Genomic DNA, 21,787 nt, shown 5'->3' with positions numbered 1-21,787 from the left:
ACGTATTTCTTATATTTTTGCATATTAAGTGCATTCCGTGGATTACCGAGACTTAAAATGTCCCACGATAAATACGAAAATAAACTTTTCACCATAGACGGTTAGAAGGCGCGAGACTCTCCGAGGATCCACGGGATTATTTTTTTGATTTGTCGTTGCAGGATGGATGTACCACGTTGTTGACTGTACCGTGCTGGGTATAACGAGACAGCAGAAGCAGGCGATCGCTATTCATTGCCTGCAAAAGTCTATCGAGGCGGAACCGAAGAGTGGCCAAAGCCTTTACCTGCTGGGCCGTTGCCTTGCCGCTTCTGGAAAAGTTCACGATGCATTTATCGCTTACAGGTAACGTGTTCCGGTGTGAAGAGCCGCTAATCTCGAAATTATTGCATTCATGCATCAAACCGGGATGCTATAAGCCTCTTAGACCGACCGATTCCGCGTCTTGTCGAGTCCTCGATTTTAATGCCTAAGCGAGCTTAATACCCTGGCATTAACGTTTGAAAAACGATTTCGCGCGAATTTTATAACAACAATATTACCACGGATACAAACTCGACTGATCGATGGAAAATTTTATTAGCTTCTCACGAAGATCTATCGTCAAGTTACGTCGTCGATTCTTGTACGTTCATATCTGTCGTTTCGAAGCCCTTCAAAACTCTATATTTTTTTTAAATCTCCACTTCCGGCGATAAAGGCATGTCTGATGAGTACTCTCTCCCAATTTGAAGTCGATCGATCCGCTAAATCTTGAAATATCGTGGAAGTTCGTTTAGAAAATGCATCTAAGGGGGGAAAATAAAGGCAATTTTCAATAATTTTTTGGACGTAACTGTGAAGCTTTCTCTGGTAAATGTTTAATGTTCTCGAAAGTACATTTCTCGAACTACTTCTTGTAAAAATTGCGTATAAAAATATGAATTAGAAATACGAATTTTATAGCCATAATAGGAATCAGCGTGAAAGACCTCCAGAAATTTGTTGAAAGTTATAGCTCTCACAATTTTTAATATTTGTTGACGAAAAAAATACTGTAGATGCTTATAAGATGAATAAATATGTCTGTAAAGTCTCAGTACGAAACAGCCTACCTATAGTTAGAAAAAAAATTCCAAAGTATACCCTCTTAAATTACCGAAACTGATCGAAATGGTGACTAACGACCGACGTTGTGGGACGTTGCAGGAACTCTGTGGAAAAATCAGAAGGCAATGCTGACACGTGGTGCAGCATAGGGGTCCTGTACCAACAGCAGAACCAGCCTATGGACGCTCTGCAAGCCTATATATGCGCGGTACAATTAGATAAATCTCACTCGGCTGCGTGGACGAATCTGGGCATTTTGTACGAAAGCGTTAGCCAACCTAAAGACGCTCTAGCTTGTTACGTCAACGCTTCCAGGTATAGTAACCGACAGAACGCGAGCGAAATCACGCTTCTGCCGTCGCAGCGCGACAACGACGCTGTCGATGAAACGTTTGATTCCGAAAGGTGAACATTTTTCATCGTCAGCATCGAACGATCACAAAAAAAAAAAAAAAAGAAACAGAAAATCTCATCATTTGTATCGTAAGAAGCTCCAAAGAATGTCCCTGAGCGATGTTCGCCACGAGAGATAAAGAGAAAACAGTCGGTCGTCTCTCGCCCTTCAACTGCGTAATTTATTTTAGCGATGCTATTTAATTCCCAGTGTATAAGAAATTCTGACCAATAAAGAGAAGAACGTTTTTTTCACGAATTTTTGTCTCGCCAAATTTGAATTCCATTCAGGTGCATTCTTTTCGGCTCCCCCCCCCCCCCCCCCCAATTTATTATACCCTTTGTCGTCATCGTGACTGTGATACTGTATACCGACATGTACATTTTTCAGTTAAAATAAACGGAAATGAATCACTACGATCGACCCTTCTGTACTCCATTTTAGCGTCGAAAGTTACTTCGTCCGTTTAGAGTTCGATGCTTTGCGTTTCCTTTGTCGGCCAGTAACGAACCAAATAATAAAAAAACTAAACTAAATAATTCTGTTTTGATAAACGCTGCTAGAATATGCTTGCTGATATTCGTTTAGTCGATATATTGGGTAGAAAATTGACCATGTTGAACAAAGCGAGACGCTCGTTGATAAGCATAGTCTTTGTTCGTCCATCGTATATTGCATTCATTGTACCACTGTGTATATTTTTATCTGCCATAGTGCGCGCCTCGCATAATGGCGCATCAGACATAAATCTAACGAGAACGATACCGTAAGTCGAAAGATGGGTTGGCATTCGAAGAGAAAAAATAAAAAAAAAGAGAGATAGAAAACGTGGAAAGCTCACCTATCTACAGAATCCGAAGAATCGTGTAATGACACACGATATTTTTCCTCTTTAGGGGTAATAATAACACGCCGAATTGCACGGGTTCACTGGCGGGCCTAGGCGGGGCTAAGTCCGGCGGTAACACCCCGATGAACCCATCTCTTCAACAGAGGATAAACTTCCTGCAGAGTCACTTGAGCCAAGCCCCGATGCCTTCCGTTGCCACCAAGTAAGTTCGATTCAATTTTTTTTTTTCGAAACTCCTGGTGCACGCGTACAGTAGAACCTCGATATATGAACGCTCGTTGCATCGCCTCGACGAGCGAAACGGACGGTTGCTTAGAAACCAACGAAGTTTTAGGTAGACGTGACCATAGACAGGATCGAGCGAATTTTATTGGCCAATAGCGAATTACAGAGATGGTATATGTACATTTTTAAAAATGTTTAAATTACAAATAATTACAAATGGTCCAAATGAGGTCGTGTTTGTACTCATACTCCTCGGGAAATCGTCGCCAAGCTATTGATGATACTTTTATAGCGATACAATGATAAATATAACATTTTGTCGAAAGGGGTACTGTACTTGAATTTAATGTAATAATCTAGGTTCTATTGTACGCACCTATGATTTATCGCCGAGAAAGGATTAGTGGACAAAAGTACTCGAGGGTGTCTAGTTTGGATCAGTCAGGCTTTATCAAACATTATTTTACCATTAATAATATTATATCATGGAATGTTTTTCATGGCTTGTTGGTTCGTTCGCAATTGGAGCATGCGTCATTTGGTTTCTTCGTCTAGTAAACCCTTAAATTCCATTCTAGCGTCACCTTTATGTCATCACGCATCAAAATTACTCCCGTAAACTAAAATTCTGTCCAACTTGTTATCTTCATTGCTAAGGGCTATCTTTTCGTTAAAAGGAATTAAAAAATCCTGAACGTTACCTTATCAAAATAAAATCAATTATCTCGAGTTCTTCGTATATTAATTGTAATTTGGAATTTTTCTGTACACTTTAATAGTGTCGAGGCGGCAAAGAGGCCCAGAAATTCTAATAAATCTCATAGATAAAGACTTGGACATTTCTCAATGAAAAGAAAAAACAAATTCTCTAATCCTCAGTTACATGTAAACGTTAGTCTCTTTTCTATTCACTTGAGTACAGTAATAGCACTGATCTTAAGCAAACTAATTGAGGAAATAATCGCTGCGCTGCCTCCTATGTTGTTTTAAAACAAACATATTTTCATGTAACAATTTTGTACTCGATAGAAGCGAAATTTGCTTACATTAGGTCGTACTACATGAAATTGGCGATTAAGTAAATATCGTATGTATCGTGGTCTTTAATTTTGTTTGATCATTAAGTTGTTTTTACAATACTTCGCTTCTTTCTGCGACAAGAAACAATATGCATGTATTTGTCTTCCACAAATTCAAACTCAGACCCAGTGCAGCCAAAGCAGGTAGAAACATTAATTTTACCGTCAGAAGAGACTGTTGGTGGTTGGACAAATTTCGTTCCAGGGATTTGAATCTGTAAACCGAGTCTGGAGAAGACCCCCAAATCCCTTTTGAACGAGGATCGATTAGGAATTATAAAGGAACCTAATCCAGGACAAAGTTTTCCAGCAGACTTAGGAGTCGTCATTACAGTAGTTTCTTAACATCTGGTTAGAATAGAAAACACAAGTACATAAGTACCACGCCAATTGGCCAATGATTAACAACCGAGTAGAAACCTATTTTTGAAGAGGACAATGATTGGACGCTGGCGAAGAATATAGCAATTTCTCATTTTGATCCACGTGAATGGCAATTTCATGTGGTACGACCTGATACATTGATTTTTTTCTGAAAAAAAGAGTCACGAAGCATTTTTAAATTTTGGAGCAGAGCGTGTGATTGGGAGGACCAGCCTCGAGCGGCGGGACAGGGAAAGGATTAAGTGCGGACATCTTCGATGCAAGAACGCGCGCTGTTTGCGGCAAACTCGTAGCAGTAGTCGTCGTCGCGTGCGGACGAGTTTTTCACGCACTGAGCATATGTATCCGCCGAACGCCCCTAGGGCGTTCAACGCACACGGTCCACTGATCGGCTGAGCGCCTGCAGGCCCCGATGGTATACGACGAGCGATTTTCTCGAGCACCTATGGGTGCCGATAGCAACGAAAAGAACGCGTTAACATACTTAAAAATCTCTTCAAGTATCACGACAGACCGTGCACTATGTCATTTCAAATACAGGGTGTTCGGCCACCCCCGGGAAAAATTATAATGAGAGATTCTAGAGGCCAAAATAAGACGAAAATCGAGAATATCAATTTGATGATGGAAGCTCCGTTAACAGCTAAAGTTCCGCCGGTTCTGAATTTTTTTCTCGAAAATGCGCAGGATTTCGGGGGTATGTGTAATGACCAAAAATGATTGTAATTGACCCCCGCAATCGAAAATAATTTTTCCACAACGGTTTGAAATTTTTTTTTTTCATCGAATTTAGGCGCCAGATTTTCGGTAAAGAATTTTTTTCTCGAAAGTGCGTAGGATTTCGGGGGTATGTGTAATGACCAAAAACGATTGTAATTGACCCTCGCAACCGAAAATAATTTTTCCAGAACGATTTGAACATTTTTTAATTTAATTGTTAATAACTATTTAACGACGCCTCCATCAATAAATTGGTATTCTTGATTTTCGTCTTATTTTGGCCTCTAGAATCCCCCATTAGAATTTTTCCCAGGGGTGGCCGAACACTGTATCTACGCTACTGCTCAAAAATTTGGAATCATTTGTTATCATATTTGGAATAGTTGATAACAAAACCTTGATCTACCCTAAAACACAGTGAATGTTTGGCTTACCGTAAATGCAGACGAAATTGAATAAAATAAAAATTGATATCTTATCGTGCGTCGAAGCAAAATTGGTACACGCACCATTCGACATGTTCTAAATAGTAACGTGAGCTTAAAAAGGTTAAGAACCACTGCTTTAGGCCTCCCTGACCTTTTCCCATACAGAAGAGACCCACTTTCTTCGTATCGCTGCACAGTGTATTGCACTGTACGATATGATAACTTGACTTTTTTTCTACAATAAGTCTAGAAGACAAGTTTCGTTGGCGCAAAGCGACTATTACAATTCTAACTTCAACAGTGAGATCGCGATCTTCAAGATTTAGTTCTTCACGCGAAACTATTAATTTCTAATTTATACTTCATTTTACGTAGTAATCAGTCGTGAGTGCCACAATAAATTATCTGTACAGTAAATATTATTGCTCGCGGAGATAAGGATAATAAACTTATTAAAAGACGATGGACTACATTATCTTTTGTTTTGTTTTCCGTCTTGTAATCATGAATCATAAATACAGCAATGTACACCAAATTTTTGGGCGGTAATGCATACATACCAGAAAGCCAGAAGACAAGTTGGTCGACGCTGATTTTCCGGTCGAAATTATTTATTGTTGCATCGGTAACTCTGCAACATTGGAATTGATTTGTTTTGACAGCTGACCTAAATTACTAATCTCTTCGAACCGACCTTTCTAACGTTGATTCCGCTACTGGGATTTCTATTTCTACGTGCATGATTTTATTACTCGGTACAGTAAACAGCTACCTTTAAAACCTCGTAGACTTTGCGATGTTAGACACTGAATTGGAACACATCAAGTACATTTGTTTCATACCTCGTGCTCGATGATTTATTTTCGTAAATCATTCAGACACCATATTCTCTAATTGTTTCGACCAGTGAGCGAACCTGCATTTTCAGTTTTACTCGTACATTTTATTACATACGGTAATTATTAGCCACATCTGAGCAAAATCTTTATTTAATATTTCTGAGCCCTCAATTTGGGTCATTTTAAGAATCACATAACATGCTTCTATCTTAAGTATTAAATAAAGATGGTAAGACTAATAATTTCAATATTAGTTTCAATGCAACAATATTATGCTAATAATTGTTTGAAACAGCCATTTCTGTTCCACGAAATAAATCGGAGGTTCAGTTTTCTCAAAAAACGTTGCTCACGATTTCCGTTTATGGGTCTTGCGGTATTCATATAGAGACATTAACAATTATCCTCGTGGTAACGTACTCCACACCAAAGCATTTTTGTTTTGTCCACACGAACGAATCGTTCTCGAGGAGAGATAACGAGAAAGAGATTGAACACACGAAGACGTTTTTCGTGTTGCGCAAAAACCGTCGGCGTGATAAAACGCTCGATTCGTATTTTGAATAACTGTCAGAAGAGCAACCTGGGAATATGTATCGGTCTCGTTAACGCGTGATATTTCTGTTTTCGTTAAGGAGGCGGCAGTTGCCGTCTATAGAGGAGGCTTGGAACTTACCCATTAGCGCTGAGATGTCTAGCAGGCAGCAACAGCAGCAACAACCACCCTCTGGTCCAGGCTACAAGTACGGCACTACACCCTCCGGGCCGCCGCCTCCTTATCCGCAAGGGCAGGGACAAAATCTTAACACAAAAAGATTCAAGGTGAGCCTGAACCGCCTTGCTTGCAACCTGTGAATTATTGGACGCGTCGTCGGTTCGCTTTTCTTTCAATTAATGGAACGAATACGTACTCCTTTCAGCCAGGAGAGGAGCCAATCTCCCCAGGCGCGCAGCAAAGGCCACCACCGTTTTACCTCTCGTCCCAGCAACTACAAATGCTACAGTTTCTCCAACAGAATCACGGAAGCCTGACGCCTCAACAGCAGGGACTGCTTGCCCAGCTGCAGCACCAGTATAGATCCATGCAACAGCATCAACAGCAGATCAGGCTGCAGCAACAGCAAGCCGCGCAGAGGGGCTTGAGGCCTGGACAACCTGGTTACCCCACTGGATACAATCACACGCAGTTGGGGCAACCTGGTGTCATCAAAAACTTTGGAATACCCCAACAACCGGTACTGACGGTTCTACTATCGAAGCCTGCTTATTGATATAATAGACCTTAAAGAAACTATTTCCATTTAACTCACGAGTAGAAAATAATCAAAAGAGTCCAAGTCTTAATCTCCCCGTCACAGACAATGTCAACGTTCGTTTAAGCGTCGATTTGCAACCGGCTTCGTTTCTTTATCAAAAATATACCTGCTCCACTTTCACAATAAACGCCACCTTTCACGCTCATCCCGTTTGGCATAGTTGCAGCAAGGTGGAACCGTCGCGTTGCAAACAGGATTCTCCGATTCCAACGTCGGCTACAACACAGCGGCGACCGGGAACAGTCAGACGCCAGGAATGCCTTACAAGTCCGCTTCCGACTCGAGTTTTCCGCAGAGGCAGCTGACGTCCGGCCAGTACAACCAATACCAGCCTAATCAGTACTCCGCCCAGGGTTACACTCAGATATCGTCGACGACGAGCAACTATCCGGAGGGTTCCGCGGGGAACAAGGATCTGGGGGTGACGGATCAAGAACTGCAGGCACTGTTGTCGCAGAAGGATATCGCGACATCGTTGGCGGAGGACCTGTTGAAGCACTTTGGCTCCGAGGATCTGGACGTGAAAGAAGAGGCGCCGAGCATCATCAACAATGGCACCCTGAGCTCGGGTCCGTTCTCGCCGTCGAACTTAGAAGAAAGCAACGAAAAGATCAAAGAGGTGAAACTAGAGAAGGTGGACGACAGCCAACCGTCGTCTACGTCGAAACTCGAAACGTACGAGAAGAGGAACGCGAAGACGCCTACCACGACAGTGGAGACGGTGAAATGCGAGGCGACGTCGAGTACAAATAAATCTGAGCCATCCGCTCGTGTCGAGCCGGTCCTCAAATTGGAAAGCTTATGCGAGTCGCAGCCGGAGCAAGAGCTCAGTATAGAAATGGATTCTAAAAATTTAATCGAGGCGTGCAAGGGTCAGGGACTGAAAGGCGTACCGAACTGTTCCATACTCAGCGATCGTTCGCCTCCCCCGGCACCGCCCGACGCGCCCAGCCAAAGGCTAACCAAGGAACAACTTTTACCACCGACGCCCAGCGTTTACCTAGAGAACAAGAAAGACGCGTTTAGTCCACAGTTGCAAGAGTTCTGTTTGAAACACCCGATAGCTGTGATACGTGGCCTGGCAGCCGCGCTGAAGCTAGACCTCGGCCTTTTCTCGACGAAAACGCTGGTGGAGGCCAATCCCGATCACGGTATCGAGGTCAGAACGCAGATGCAGCAAACCAGCGACGAGAACTGGGACCCCGTGATGGGCAGAAAGGTTTGGGGCTGCATCAGTCACAGAAGTCACACGACCATCGCGAAGTACGCGCAGTACCAGGCCTCGAGCTTTCAGGAAAGCTTGAAGGAAGAAAGAGAGAAGGCTCAAGGTATACACACCTCGAATTTATCTGATTCGGATTCTAAGGATAGCACTGGTGCTGTTAGGAGGAAAAAGAACGCGTTTGGATTGGCGGGGCGACCGGGCTCGAAGATGTTGCGATTTGGGACCAATGTAGATTTATCGGACGAGAGGAAATGGAAACCGCAGCTCCAAGAGTTAATGAAATTGCCAGCGTTCACCAGAGTTGTGTCGGCTGGAAATATGCTCAGTCACGTTGGCCACGTTATTTTAGGCATGAATACCGTTCAGTTATACATGAAGGTACGTGTAGTGATTGTAGTACGACCGATCAGGGCGCGATAAGGACTTCTTCTTAGTGTGCATTTTTTATACCTTTATTTACAGGTGCCTGGTAGCAGAACACCTGGACACCAAGAGAACAATAATTTTTGTTCCATTAATATCAACATTGGACCCGGCGATTGCGAATGGTTTGCAGTACCTGACGCATACTGGGGCGTGATTTGTACACTTTGCGAGCGGAATAACATCAATTATCTACATGGTAGTTGGTGGCCATCTTTAGAAGATTTGTACGAGGAAAATATTCCAGTGTACAGGTTTCTTCAAAGGCCAGGCGATCTTGTCTGGGTCAATGCGGGTGAGTGAGATCAGAAATTATTACAAATTATCCAATGTTAATTTGTTATACAGAAAATAGTTATTCTGTATAACAGAAAATTAATTAAAAATATAGAATAAAATTTTTTATACGCGGTCATGTTCTCGATAAAAATCACTTTATGTAATGGACAACAGTTTTAACAAATTTTAAGCTATTAACGATACGAAGACGAGTGTACTTTTGCATGTCATTGATTATCGAATTGAATTGATACAAACAAAAATATAAATAATGTATAACGAAATCCGACGAGTTGAGATAATCGAGTACACATGTACTCGACGAATGTTTAAAATCGTTTTACCCCACAAAACGAAATAATTTTATTCTACGTTTTCGATTCGTTTTCTTATATGAAACGTTCAACTGACTTCCAGTTACTATCAAATAATGCTTGCATACAACTAGTAACTACAAACCATGTAAACGATTTCATTCACTTCCATTCTATAAATATTTCAACCTAAAACTAAATCGACTAAGGTGTGAAGCATTTCAAACAAGTAAAATTTTCTGTTAGGTTGCGTACATTGGGTGCAAGCCGTTGGTTGGTGTAATAACATAGCATGGAATGTGGGTCCTTTGACAGCTCGTCAATACCAATTGGCAATTGAACGCTACGAGTGGAACAAATTGCAGTCGTTCAAATCCATTGTACCGATGGTACACTTATCCTGGAATTTAGCACGAAATATTAAAGTGTCGGATCCGAGATTGTTCGAGCTCATTAAAAATTGTCTGTTAAGAACGATGAGACAATGCTGTTTAATATTAGAATTTGTAAAAAGTAAGGGCGTAGAAGTTCGGTTTCATGGGCGAGGAAAGAACGAAGCATCACATTACTGCGGGCAATGTGAGGTAAGCACTTTATAAATATTAATTATAAATAACACATTATAAATATTATTAAAATACTATTATAGTACAAGTAACTTCTTTTGAAATAAAAGTAAAGCTTAACATTAAATCTTCGCGGCATAGGATTTCAGATAATAAAATAGACCCATGTTGCATAGAAATTTTATTGCATTTCAAATTAGACAAAATTGGTATATTTTTGTTAATGAAGGTACCACATAATGTAAAAACATACAAAAATAGTAATAGTTTAATTAAATTTGTCGCAATACACATTACGGTGGGACACTTTTAATCCCGTGCCCCAAAGAGTTAAACTAGTACGATTATAGGACTGTAAAGATCTTTTGCTTGATGTTGTTCCAGATTGAAGTGTTCAACATCTTGTTCATAAGAGAGCAAGAGAAACGACACGTAGTGCACTGTATGGATTGTGCAAGGAAACAATCTCCATCCCTGGAAGGGTTCGTTTGTCTAGAAGAATACAGAATGCGCGATTTAATGGACGTCTATGACGGTTTTTCTTTACACACGTCTTTAACCACATCTTCGTCGGCTCAATCCAGCCAGTCCTCCTGAGGCTACATGCAACACAGATATTTGGACTTCTTGGGCACTCTGCAGTGACTTGAGCAGTTCAATTTCTGTGTTCGAAAAGGAACTTTACAATAAGCATTATTCAGGTACCTGAGAGCTACTATAAAAAATAGGGGAAGGGCGGGGAGGAACAAAGCGGAAGAAATGAAAAAAAATTCGATGCGTTGTACCGTTTCCATGGCTAATTTTTGTAAGACACGCACAATATTCGGTATAGTCACTGGAGCAATCGAAAGTCTTGGACATCCTGACAATTAGTTAGCACTGTTTGTACAGATCGGTTTAGATTAGCGACCGATACACGAGTTAATTTCAAAATTGCGCGATACGTGTGAAGAATTGGTCTAGCTCTTGGGTATGGAAAGTTTGAAAATTAAGAAAAAAAGAAAACGTAAACGAGAAAAGACTGTGTTTTGTAAATTACACGGTAATCACACGTAATCCTTTGATGACATCGCCGTGCGAAAGATTTGCGACAAGACGATATGCTGGACATAAGTTATCGACGAACTTGCCCGCGTTTCTTATCGGTCTTGTGCCACGACAAGGGACTGCAAAACGAGCATTTAAACGTATCTAATATTCGTTGCAAGTTCAACCGCGAATATAGAAAATTTTCTTCGTTATTGTTTTATTTGATCGCGCGTTTCTAAATTTCGATGAATCACGATCCAAAAAGAAAAAAAAAGAAAAAAGAAAATCCAAAAAGAAAAAAAAGAGATACGAAGACGAAATGCGTACGAAAAAAAATCACGGAAATATTCACTGCCAATTACGAATATGTTAAAGGATTACATTTAGTCCAAAGCGATGAGAGAGGATTAAGCTGTCGTTAACTATTATTACGGATTAGAGTACGGTTGTAAAGTAACGCGAAGCTGCTCAAACATACTTGTACATTTTTGTAAACAAGCGGATCGAGACGATTATTGATTTTTTATGAAATTCACGAGGATATTTCGCACGGTCACGAATGTCTTACTGCCAGTGACTAAAAATTCACAGTGTTTTCATATCGAACTTAAGGGAGTATTGCTGTCTAGGCTGCCATTTCTTCGGCCCTTTTTTTGTGATTTTTTTTTTTAACGACAGGTAGGTTGTTTTGCAGTGACATTTTGCAAATATATTTATTCGTCTTATAGGTATGTACAGTATTTTTTTCATCAAAAAATATTAAAAATTGCGAGAGTTATAGCTTCTTGTTTAAAAAAACGCATTTAAACTGGCTTACATGATATTTCAAGATCTAGCAGACCGATTGACTTCAAATTTGGAGAGAATATTCAGCAGACATGCCTTTATCGCTGGAACTAGAGATTTAAAAAAATATTGAGTTTTACTATTTTTTTTTTTTAATACGCTAAAGACAAAAGAACGATTAACAAATAGAAATTCGAAACTTGAAGCGTCGCCATTTCTTTATTTATCTCCCTAGTTCATGTACATGTTTATAAGATGAATAAATACATCTACAAAGTCTCAGTACAAAACAGCCTACGTATCATTAAAAAAAAATCACAAAAAGGGTCGTCAAATTGACAGTCTAGACAGCAATACCTCCTTAACGTCTTTTTAGAATGATTACCATTATGCTTTTCTACCATTTCGAACATAAAAAAAAAGAAAAAACAGAACAAGGAAACGGATATAAACAGTACAGTGGCATTCCGGACAAATATCTTCCTTCAGAATGAATCAATTATTGTGTCATTGCGGCTCTAACATATTTGTATAGTAAAACGTATGGTTTGTATAGCAATTACTAAGATATAACTTTCGTGTGTAAAGCAAAAGGGGGGAGGGGGGAGACATGTGCTGCAAACAGCTTATAGTTCGGCGTTTCTCAATTTATGGTTTCGTGATAATTTATCGCAAACGAGGAAAGAGAAACGCGAAGACTTACGTATCAGAAATTTTGAAATCGTGTGTAGAACTATTTTTTATCATAGCAATCATGAGACGATAGAGATATTTATTAATTCCTAATCAATTCGTTCCAATCAATTTCGATCGTGTGAAAACTATTGATCTATTCGATTTATTTACCTAGCAAATAACAGACAAGAATTGTGTAAAACGAATCTTTTAATATACTATTTAACTTGATTCGATCGTCGAATATTTAGATGAATTTTAACTAATTTTAACGGCGGTGCACGAAAATTCAGGATCAACGATCTATACATATATCGAGAATGAAAAATTGGGAAACGCTGATGTATAATCGTCTAACAGCGGAAGTAAGTCGTATCGTAAGTCAGAGGAAATGGAAACAAATAAATAAAACGTACCTTCAACTCAGTCTCGTCAATTCACATTGGCGTTTAGCAGCGCCAAATGTACGTGCCAGAAAAAAAAAAAAAGAAAACACAAATCATAACCTACCGCGAGTGTATAAATAAATGCAATTCTTGTTCTGCCGAAAAGACGTATTTTCGCAAACGCGTGAGAGAGAGAGAGAGAAAGGGAGAAAATGAACGAAAACTAAGAAAAAAAATACCAGAAGTAGATAGTCCGTACAGGTCGGTAATAAATATCATCGGGAAAACGATGTATTTTTGAAAATCCTAGAAATGCTAGTTCCGCCGAGTTAGTTTCACGACGAACGATTAACCGCATTTCTCCTTTTATATACGCGCGATCGATTTCAACGTTGCGCCATTCAATTGCAATATATACATATATATATATATAATATATAAATATATATATATATATATATATTTCTACACAATAAACAGCAATGGCCGGTGTGTGTGTGTGTATAATGCTAGTTTCTGGAACGTGTTATTGCACGATCTACGATGATAACTAAGTTGGCGCAAAATTAATTAGCCGTTCAAGGCCACTGTCCTCGTAAGACGTTAAAAGTGATTACTTCGCGTGACCGACAATGGTAATGGTAGCCTTGATCGAGCCAGTTGATTTTTCTTCCGACTGTACGCGATCCCCGCGGGTTCAGAAACTCGCATCGAAAGAGTATTTTAATCCATGCACTCAAATGATCTCAACGCATATGATTATATTGGCAGCAGAGAGCGACCGTGAACTCTGCCGATATTTCGAACTGACTTGACAACTTCGACTAACGATTAATAAATTATAAATATATATATATATATATAAATATATTTAATGTAAAGAATAAGATTAGGTAACAGTGCGAAGTAAAACGGAACAGACGGCTCAAGAGCTTCGATAGTTGATACGAACGAAACGAGAGTAGTCCAATCGTGCACCGCTAAACCTCCTCGTCGATCAGGAACATTCGCAATGTCGTAGGTTAGAATTATAGAAGAGTAAAAGTAACTGGCAGCTCTCGAGGCCACGGTACTTTCAGATCCGACCGAATCCAACATTTTCCGTTTCGCGTACTGAAAGATTAAAGGCTTTGAGCAATCAGTTGATTTTATCTCGATTTTAAACGCAAAGAAATTTCTCGACAAAGCTAAAACGAATCCTGGTTCGATTCCTGGTTATGGTTTCATGGAAGCATCGCATTCGGAAAGATGTCCTTCCACGAGAAGGCACAGAGTGTTGCATCCCCATTCCTGTTGCAGTTCGCTGGCTCACAGGTATTGGTCGAGAACGGTGACGAAGATCGGCGACAGCCAATCAGCGGACTGCATGCAAGAGTGGGGATGGAAATACGCTGTGCCTTGATACGCCGTGCTTTGCCGCTATTTCGATCGCGCTCGAAAGACTGTCGCATTGTCGATTGTTCCAAGGGTTAGAAGCAACGTTTTAAAAATGACACGATACAGGAACGATACTTACGTTGTACAACCGATGTTTGGTTTCGTTCGGTAAAAATTCGCGGCGTTGCCAGTCCAAGTTTGTTCGCGATTACTTTTAATTTGCTAAGACGTTCGAGGTTCTTCGAGCGATGGGAACGTTTCGTTTACAGGCAAACTGGACGCGTATCGCCACTTAAAGTAGTAATTTGAGAAAAATGTTCGTTCTCGCGAATCGTGTACGTGTCGAACAAGTGCACGATTTAACTGAAAATTGAACGCGTAAACAATTATTGATGAAATCGTAAATTGGTAGATGGATATTTACAGACCCACGCGAGAGTAAATATCTGTAAACGTAAAAGGCAAACATTCGTAATACAAAAGAATCGTTTTCTTTGGAATTGAATTTCTTTTATTTATGTTGCTCTGATAGCATATTTCGCAGAGGTATATATTCTGCAGGATGATCTGAAAATCTAGTATATAACTTTGAACAATTCGATAGCAATTACGTTATTGATAAAATTACGCGTTAAAAATATGGAAAAACATTAGGGAATAAAGAAATACAAAGAAACAATCATTCGTTCAGGAATAACTCTGTAAGTTTTTCTAAGCAAAGCGATATACCAGATTTTTCTACCAGCCTGCAAAAGTGTTATGTTTTAAGTTAGGAACAAGAATTAACATAAAAAAACGTTAGGAATATAAAGCGTACTATTCGCAAGAATAGGCCAGTTAACGTAAACTTTCTCTAGTACCGTGCGTAGATTAAATTAAGACTATCGGACTGTAGAGATTTTACATTTATTGGTCGATTTGAATCCAGCTTAAAATTATAAAAACTTTCATTCTCTTACTTCTATGAAACTTTACTTTGGTGATAAAATCGCGGATTCGGTTGAGCAAAGGAAAACCCAGAAAGAACTTAACCGAAAGGAACTGTATCGAAACACGATGGATACATTAATTTTAACGAAATGTAAGTAGATGTAAATATTCGATTTTCATTTTGTAATATCGGAAAACAAGCAACAGGATTGTATAGTAATTGCATCTCGTAACGATCGCGTGATCGTTTATCTTGCACGTATATACACAGATCTTTAGGAGTCTCGTATTTTGATACCGACGATCCGTGGAGTAGCGTCACATTGGTTTTATAAAGTCATGCAATTTAGTATTGCGCACAAAATACTAGAGGATTACCGCGAAAGATGTCAAGACCATTCTAACCTCTCTTTGAACTCTTTTCTGGAGCTCTGCGAAGGAACGTTCATAAAGAAATTGCGTAGTTCGAAAAAGAAAAGATACAACGGAAAGAAACATGAAAATTAAAGAAGATATTTTCGCTAAACAATGTACGAAGAAGTTTATGTTCGATACCGGGAGCCTCAAAACGAGTGCCGTTTGAAACAATGTCTAACCTAATTTGGCGGAATAAAAATGCTACGAGGACAACGTTATCCTTTCTCGTGTACAACTTTTAAGTTGAAATGGAACTCTAGTACATATTCAAGGAAAATAAAAAATTGTCTCTCTTTCTAGTGTCGCGTAAAATAAGTAACGCAATCGTTATTTTAAACAGCACGCGTCTCGAGACACTCTGTACTTAACGGACGGTCGAAGTTGACGAACAGACACGAAAATGGAACAGATTTATTTTTTCTGTGTAACCAAAAGAATCTAGGAAAGAAGTAATATTTTCAAATTCACGTCTGTAACTGTAACAAGAAGAAAAAGCGAAACGTAGCGAGCCAATAGCAGAAAAGAGGGAAACACATGGAAGAGATAGAGATTCACGATGTAGTTCTTAAAGAAGGAAACTTGTAAAACTGTATTTTAAACGTGAGAACGTTCACTGCCAAATTGTGATAAAATAGATCCCACCTTTAACCCGGAGCGTTTTCTTAACTTCTGATCGCATTGACCAATTATTTCCTCCTAAATAGTTACCGTGAGTTCTGCACATTCGATATACATAATAGTCATCTATATTTTTCCTTAACGTCTAAGATATACATATACATATATATATATTTATTTATATATATATATATGTAAATAATATATATATATACAGGGTGTTTGGCCACCTTTGGAAAAAATTTTAATGAGGCATTCCAGAGGCCAAAATACGACGAAAATCAAGAATACCAATTTGTTGATGGAGGCTTCGTTAAAAAGTTATTAACGTTTAAAGTTCAGCCAGTTCTGAATTTTTTTCTCGAAAATGCACAAGATTTCGAGGGTATGTCTATTCACCAAAAATGATTGTAATTGACCTCCGCAACCGAAAATAATTTTTCGAGAACGATTTGAAATGTTTTTTTTCGTCGAAAAATTTAGGCGCCAAATTAGATTTTCGGTAAGGAATTTTTTTCTCGAAACTGCGTAGGATTTTGGGGGTATGTGTAATGACCAAAAATGATTGTAATTGCCCCCCGCAACTGAAAATAATTTTTTTAAAACGATTTGAAAAATTTTTTTTTCGTCGAAGAATTTCAGCACCTACCCGATTTTTTTTCTCGAAAGTGGATAGGATTTCGAAGATATCTGTAATGACTAAAAATGATTGTAATTGACCCCCGCAACCGAAAATATTTTTTCCAGAACGATTTGAAACTTTTGAATTTAATCGTTAATAACTATTTAACGAAGCCTCTATCAACAAATTGGTATTCTTGATTTTCGTCTTATTTTAGGCTCTAGAATCCCTCATTAATATTTTTCCCAGGGGTGGCCGAACACCCTGTATAAATATATATTATATATATATAAATAATATAATGTCGAAAAGAATAGCGTTGACCAATGCAGCTAGAATCGAAGGAAACCGCTCCCCTATTTTAAGCGTGTAGCGTCTTAACGGTTAAAGAAAGAAAGAAACAAACAAAAAAAGATCGTATTATAATATTTTTCAACGGGCACGTTTTACCGTTTAAAAAAAGGAACATCTGGACCGCCTATAGCGCCCTCCTATATATTGTATGTTTACGTGTACAGTGCCTTTATATCGTAAATGAAAAAGAAAGGAAGGAAAATAAAATTTTTAAGAGACGCCCTTCGGTCTCCCGAGAAATCGATGCACGTCGTTTCTAACCTCTTTATACTTGGCTGCCTCGGCGCTGAATCAGACCGGAATTTGGAGGGAGAAAAATGATTTCGAAGCGTCGACTATCTTCCTTAAATGTATAGAATATTTATAGTGATTTTTATTAAATCGTAACAGCAATTTATATAATTCTATTAAATTTAATAAACGAACGAAAAATATTCTATTTAATTTAATAGAATTTTAAATATGTCATCGATTTCTCGAGAGACCAAGGCGTGCGATCCCTCCCACGTGTTGCAACACATTCTTCGAGTTAGGTTCAGATTGTAATGATTACGCTAATTATATTAATGTAATTAGATTATTATTGAAGTACGTTGTAAAAGTGTACAGTTGGATCGGGTGGTCTCTTCGAGCGGGAGATCACGCTGTAGCTAGCCTTATTATTATCATTACGACTATTATTATCATGGATTATTATTACGGTTAATTAAAATATATTGTGTTTACCATAACAATGTAATATACAGTTACACAGAGCTCGACTGTGCTGTACATTATGATTATCAACACGAACGCTGCTGCCCTTGCAATTATTAATTAAATTGACTTTTCCCAAAATGCTGCACTGTGTTTAACAATTATTTTATACCTGGCAAACGCAAGAGATGCCAGACGGAGTCCCGGGTGCACCGGGGACATCTCATTCCACTTTCTCACCTATGCCAGATCACGCGTATGTGAGCTCGTAAAGTTTCGAAGGATCGACAAAGGCAAACTGACGCATGCTCTCTTTCTCGATTCTCCGAAGGTGCCCAAAGTAATTTCGGACCGTCTCGTGGCAGTCAAGAGACTTCGCCCTCGAACCCCTTGGTGATAAAACGCCCAAGTTTATCGTGGAATATTTCGTTACCTTCAACGCTAGATGGCGCTCATTTACCGACCTCGAACCCCCTGGTGCTAAAATGCCCAAGTTTGTCGTGGAATAGTTCGTATCGTCCACGCTAGATGGATTTCTCGACAAACTTGGGTGTTTTAGCACCAGAGGGTCCGAGGTCGGGAAATAAGCGCCATCTAACGTTGGAGATAACGAACTATTCCACGACAAACTTGGGCGTTTTAGCACCAGGGGGTTTTAGGTCGGCAAATAAGCGCCATCTAGCGTTGAACATGACGAACTATCCGCGACAAACTTGGGCGTTTTGCCGTGGATGGCTGTGCAAATCATGTACCACCGATGGGTCATACTTTCTTTAACTTATGCACAGGGAGCATCACGGGCAAACTAGACGGATATTTAAGTAAACAAGACTGCAGTCACTTATGCCGACACTACTGTAGTTATTATAATGTAGTAAGAAGCCTTGGACACTGTTTATTAATCATTTTGGGACATCCTGCGTAAAAGGTGCAACGACGATGATAATAAATTTCAACTCTGATCTTCCATGTGTGTGTAGGGCACCGGGTGTTGAATCTGGCATCTATGCAAAGACCTCGGAGGGTCGACAAAGGCAAAATGACATATGCCCTCTTTCTCGATTCACCGAGGCTGCCCAAAGTAAGTTCGGACCGTCTCGTCGGAGTCGAGAGAGAAAGGCTCACACTTCCCTTCTCGCTCTTGAACAACTAATATCCGACCTCCCGTCAACAGGTCTCCACTGGCCTCTGTTGACCGCTGCTGACCACTCCTGTTACTTCTGACAACGTATAACGATTGCGACTGTCTACCAGCCTCTTCCAGCCTCTGTTGGCCTCTGCTGACCACCGCTTATATTTCTGACAACGTATAACGATTACCACTGACTTCTGTCAGCCTCCGCTGGCCTCTGCTGACCGCTGCTGGTTTCTACGTGCCTCTAATGGTGGCTAACTTGAATTAGCAGGTAATGTCATAAAACTGTTTTACACAGTTATGCCCCTTTTTACCTGAAGTATACGATTAAAAAGTACGAGGTACAAGATGCGGCTACATGTACTTTTGAATTTTCCTACAGACCTCCGCTGGCCTCTGCTGACCGCTACTGGCCACTCCCGTTACTTCTGACAACGTATAACGATTACCAATGGTTACTGTCAACCTCTCCCAGCCTTTGCTGGCCTCTGCTGACCACCGCTTATATTTCTGACAACGTATAACGATTACTACTGACTTCTTCCTGCCTCCGCTGGACTCTGCTGACCGCTACTGACCACTCCTGTTACTTCTGACAACGTATAACGATTACAACTTGCTACTGCTTGCCCCTGCTGGACTCTACTTGCCTCTGCTGGCTTCCGTTGGCCTCTGCTGACCGCTGCTGACCGCTGCTGACCACCGCTTATATTTCTGGCAACGTACAACGATTACTACTGGCTACTGCCACCCTCTGCTGACCTCTACCAGCATCTCCCGACCTAAGCTGGCCTCTGCCAACATCCCCCGACGTCAGCTGACCATCGCTGACCACTGCTGACCGTTGCTGACAACTTGTCACATGATGTAATATAATATAATATGTTTATATGTATTAAAGTTTTGTATAATGTAAATCTATGACAATAAATGATTAATTTCAAAGAATTCAATGTGTTCTCATCATTTTTTACAGTCCTTTTCCTCTCCAAATCATTCTCTTACCTATAAGATGCGTACCACCTTCTTCGCAAGTTCACCAGCATTTTAGAAATGTTCCGGGAACTTTGGAAATCCAAATTTGACCTTGACCTTGGCCCAGTTTCGAAAGTGGGTCAAGGCCATTCGAATCTTAGAAAAATTCCGGCCGCTTCGAAAATCCAAATGGCCTTGACCCAATTTCGAAAGTGGGTCAAGGCCATTCGAATCTTAGAAAAATTCCGGCCGCTTCGAAAATCCAAATGGCCTTGACCCAATTTCGAAAGTGGGTCAAGGCCATTCGAAATTTTAGAAATCTTCGGGCCGCTTCGAAAATCCAAATGGCCTTGACCCAATTTCGAAAGTGGGTCAAGGCCATTCGAAATTTTAGAAATCTTCGGGCCGCTTCGAAAATCCAAATGGCCTTGACCCAATTTCGAAAGTGGGTCAAGGCCATCCGAACTTTAGAAAATTTTCGGCCGCTTCTAGAATCCGAATGGCCTTGACCCAGTTTCGAAAGTGGGTCAAGGCCATTCGAATCTTAGAAAATTTTCGGCCGCTTCTAGAATCCGAATGGCCTTGACCTAATTTCGAAAGTGGGTCAAGGCCATCCGAACTTTAGAAAATTTTCGGCCGCTTCGAAAATTCGAATGGCCTTGACCCAATTTCGAAAGTGGGTCAAGGCCATTCGAAATTTTACAAATCTTCGGGCCAACTTGGAAATCCGGATGGCCTTGACCCAATTTCGAAAGTGGGTCAAGGCCATCAAATCTTAGAAAAATTCCGGGCGCTTTGAGAATCCGGATTTGGCCTTGACCCAGTTTCGAAAGTGGGTCAAGGTCACCGGCATTTCAGAAAACGCTCCGGGCACTTTGGAATTCCAGTTTTAAGTAGAGAAACGGTTTCTTATAACTAAGGGAATAATGGGGAGAGGAAAAGAAAGGTAAAAGTGATGAGAACACATAGAATTCTTTGAAATTATATCATTTATTGTCATAGATTTACATTATACAAAGTTTTAATACATGTACAACATGTTAGAAGTTGTTAACAAAGGTCAGTGTGGTCAGCAGGGGCCAGCAGAGGTCAACAGAGGGATGCAGAGGCATGCAGAGACTAGCAGGGGCAAGTAGTAGCAAGTTGTAATCGTTATACGTTGCCAGAAGCATCAGGGGTGGTCAGCAGAGGTCAGCAGAGGCTGGGAGAGGCTAACAGTAGCCAGTCGTAATCGTTATACGTTGTCAGAAGTAACAGGAGTGGTCAGCAGCGGTCAGTAGAGGCTAGCGGAGGCTGGCAGACGTCAGTAGTAATCGTTATACGTTGTCAGAAATGCCAGGAGTGGTCAGCAGCGGTCAGCAGAGGCTGGGAGAGACTAACAGTAGCCAGTCGTAATCGTTGTACGTTGCCAGAAATATAAGCGGTGGTCAGCAGAGGCCAGCAGAGATCACCAGGGGCGAATAGTAGCAAGTAGTAAGCGTTATATGTTGTCAGAAGCATCAGAGGTGGTCAGCAGCGGTCAGCAGAGACGAGCAAAGGCATGCAGAGGCAAGCAGAGATCAGCAGGGACGAACAGTAGCATGTAGTAATTGTTATACGATGTCAGAAGCATGAAGGGTGGTCAGCAGAGTCCAGCAGAGGCCAGCAAAGGCATGC

At 40.3% G+C, this 21,787-nt stretch overlaps 1 protein-coding gene across 5 annotated transcripts in view; it reads left to right on the top strand.

Moving 5' to 3' along the window:
* Nucleotides 1-13,120, top strand: part of Utx (Utx histone demethylase) — a 102,297-nt gene extending 89,177 nt beyond the window's left edge. For all 5 annotated transcript variants that reach the window (XM_076783615.1, XM_076783616.1, XM_076783617.1 and 2 more), the window contains 9 exons: nt 162-345; nt 1,189-1,404; nt 2,380-2,535; nt 6,644-6,830; nt 6,929-7,243; nt 7,485-8,927; nt 9,012-9,267; nt 9,812-10,149; nt 10,516-13,120. In XM_076783615.1, coding sequence (XP_076639730.1) covers nt 162-345; nt 1,189-1,404; nt 2,380-2,535; nt 6,644-6,830; nt 6,929-7,243; nt 7,485-8,927; nt 9,012-9,267; nt 9,812-10,149; nt 10,516-10,728 — 3,308 coding nt within the window. In that variant the 3' untranslated portion in view covers nt 10,729-13,120. The remainder of the gene's footprint in view (nt 1-161; nt 346-1,188; nt 1,405-2,379; nt 2,536-6,643; nt 6,831-6,928; nt 7,244-7,484; nt 8,928-9,011; nt 9,268-9,811; nt 10,150-10,515) is intronic.
* Nucleotides 13,121-21,787: the final 8,667 nt, after the last annotated feature.

This window comes from Colletes latitarsis, chromosome 2 (assembly GCF_051014445.1).
Source record: "Colletes latitarsis isolate SP2378_abdomen chromosome 2, iyColLati1, whole genome shotgun sequence".
Lineage (NCBI taxonomy): Eukaryota > Metazoa > Arthropoda > Insecta > Hymenoptera > Colletidae > Colletes > Colletes latitarsis.
The sequence above is the reverse complement of the archived record's forward strand: the minus strand, read 5'-3'. Positions and strand labels throughout refer to the sequence as shown.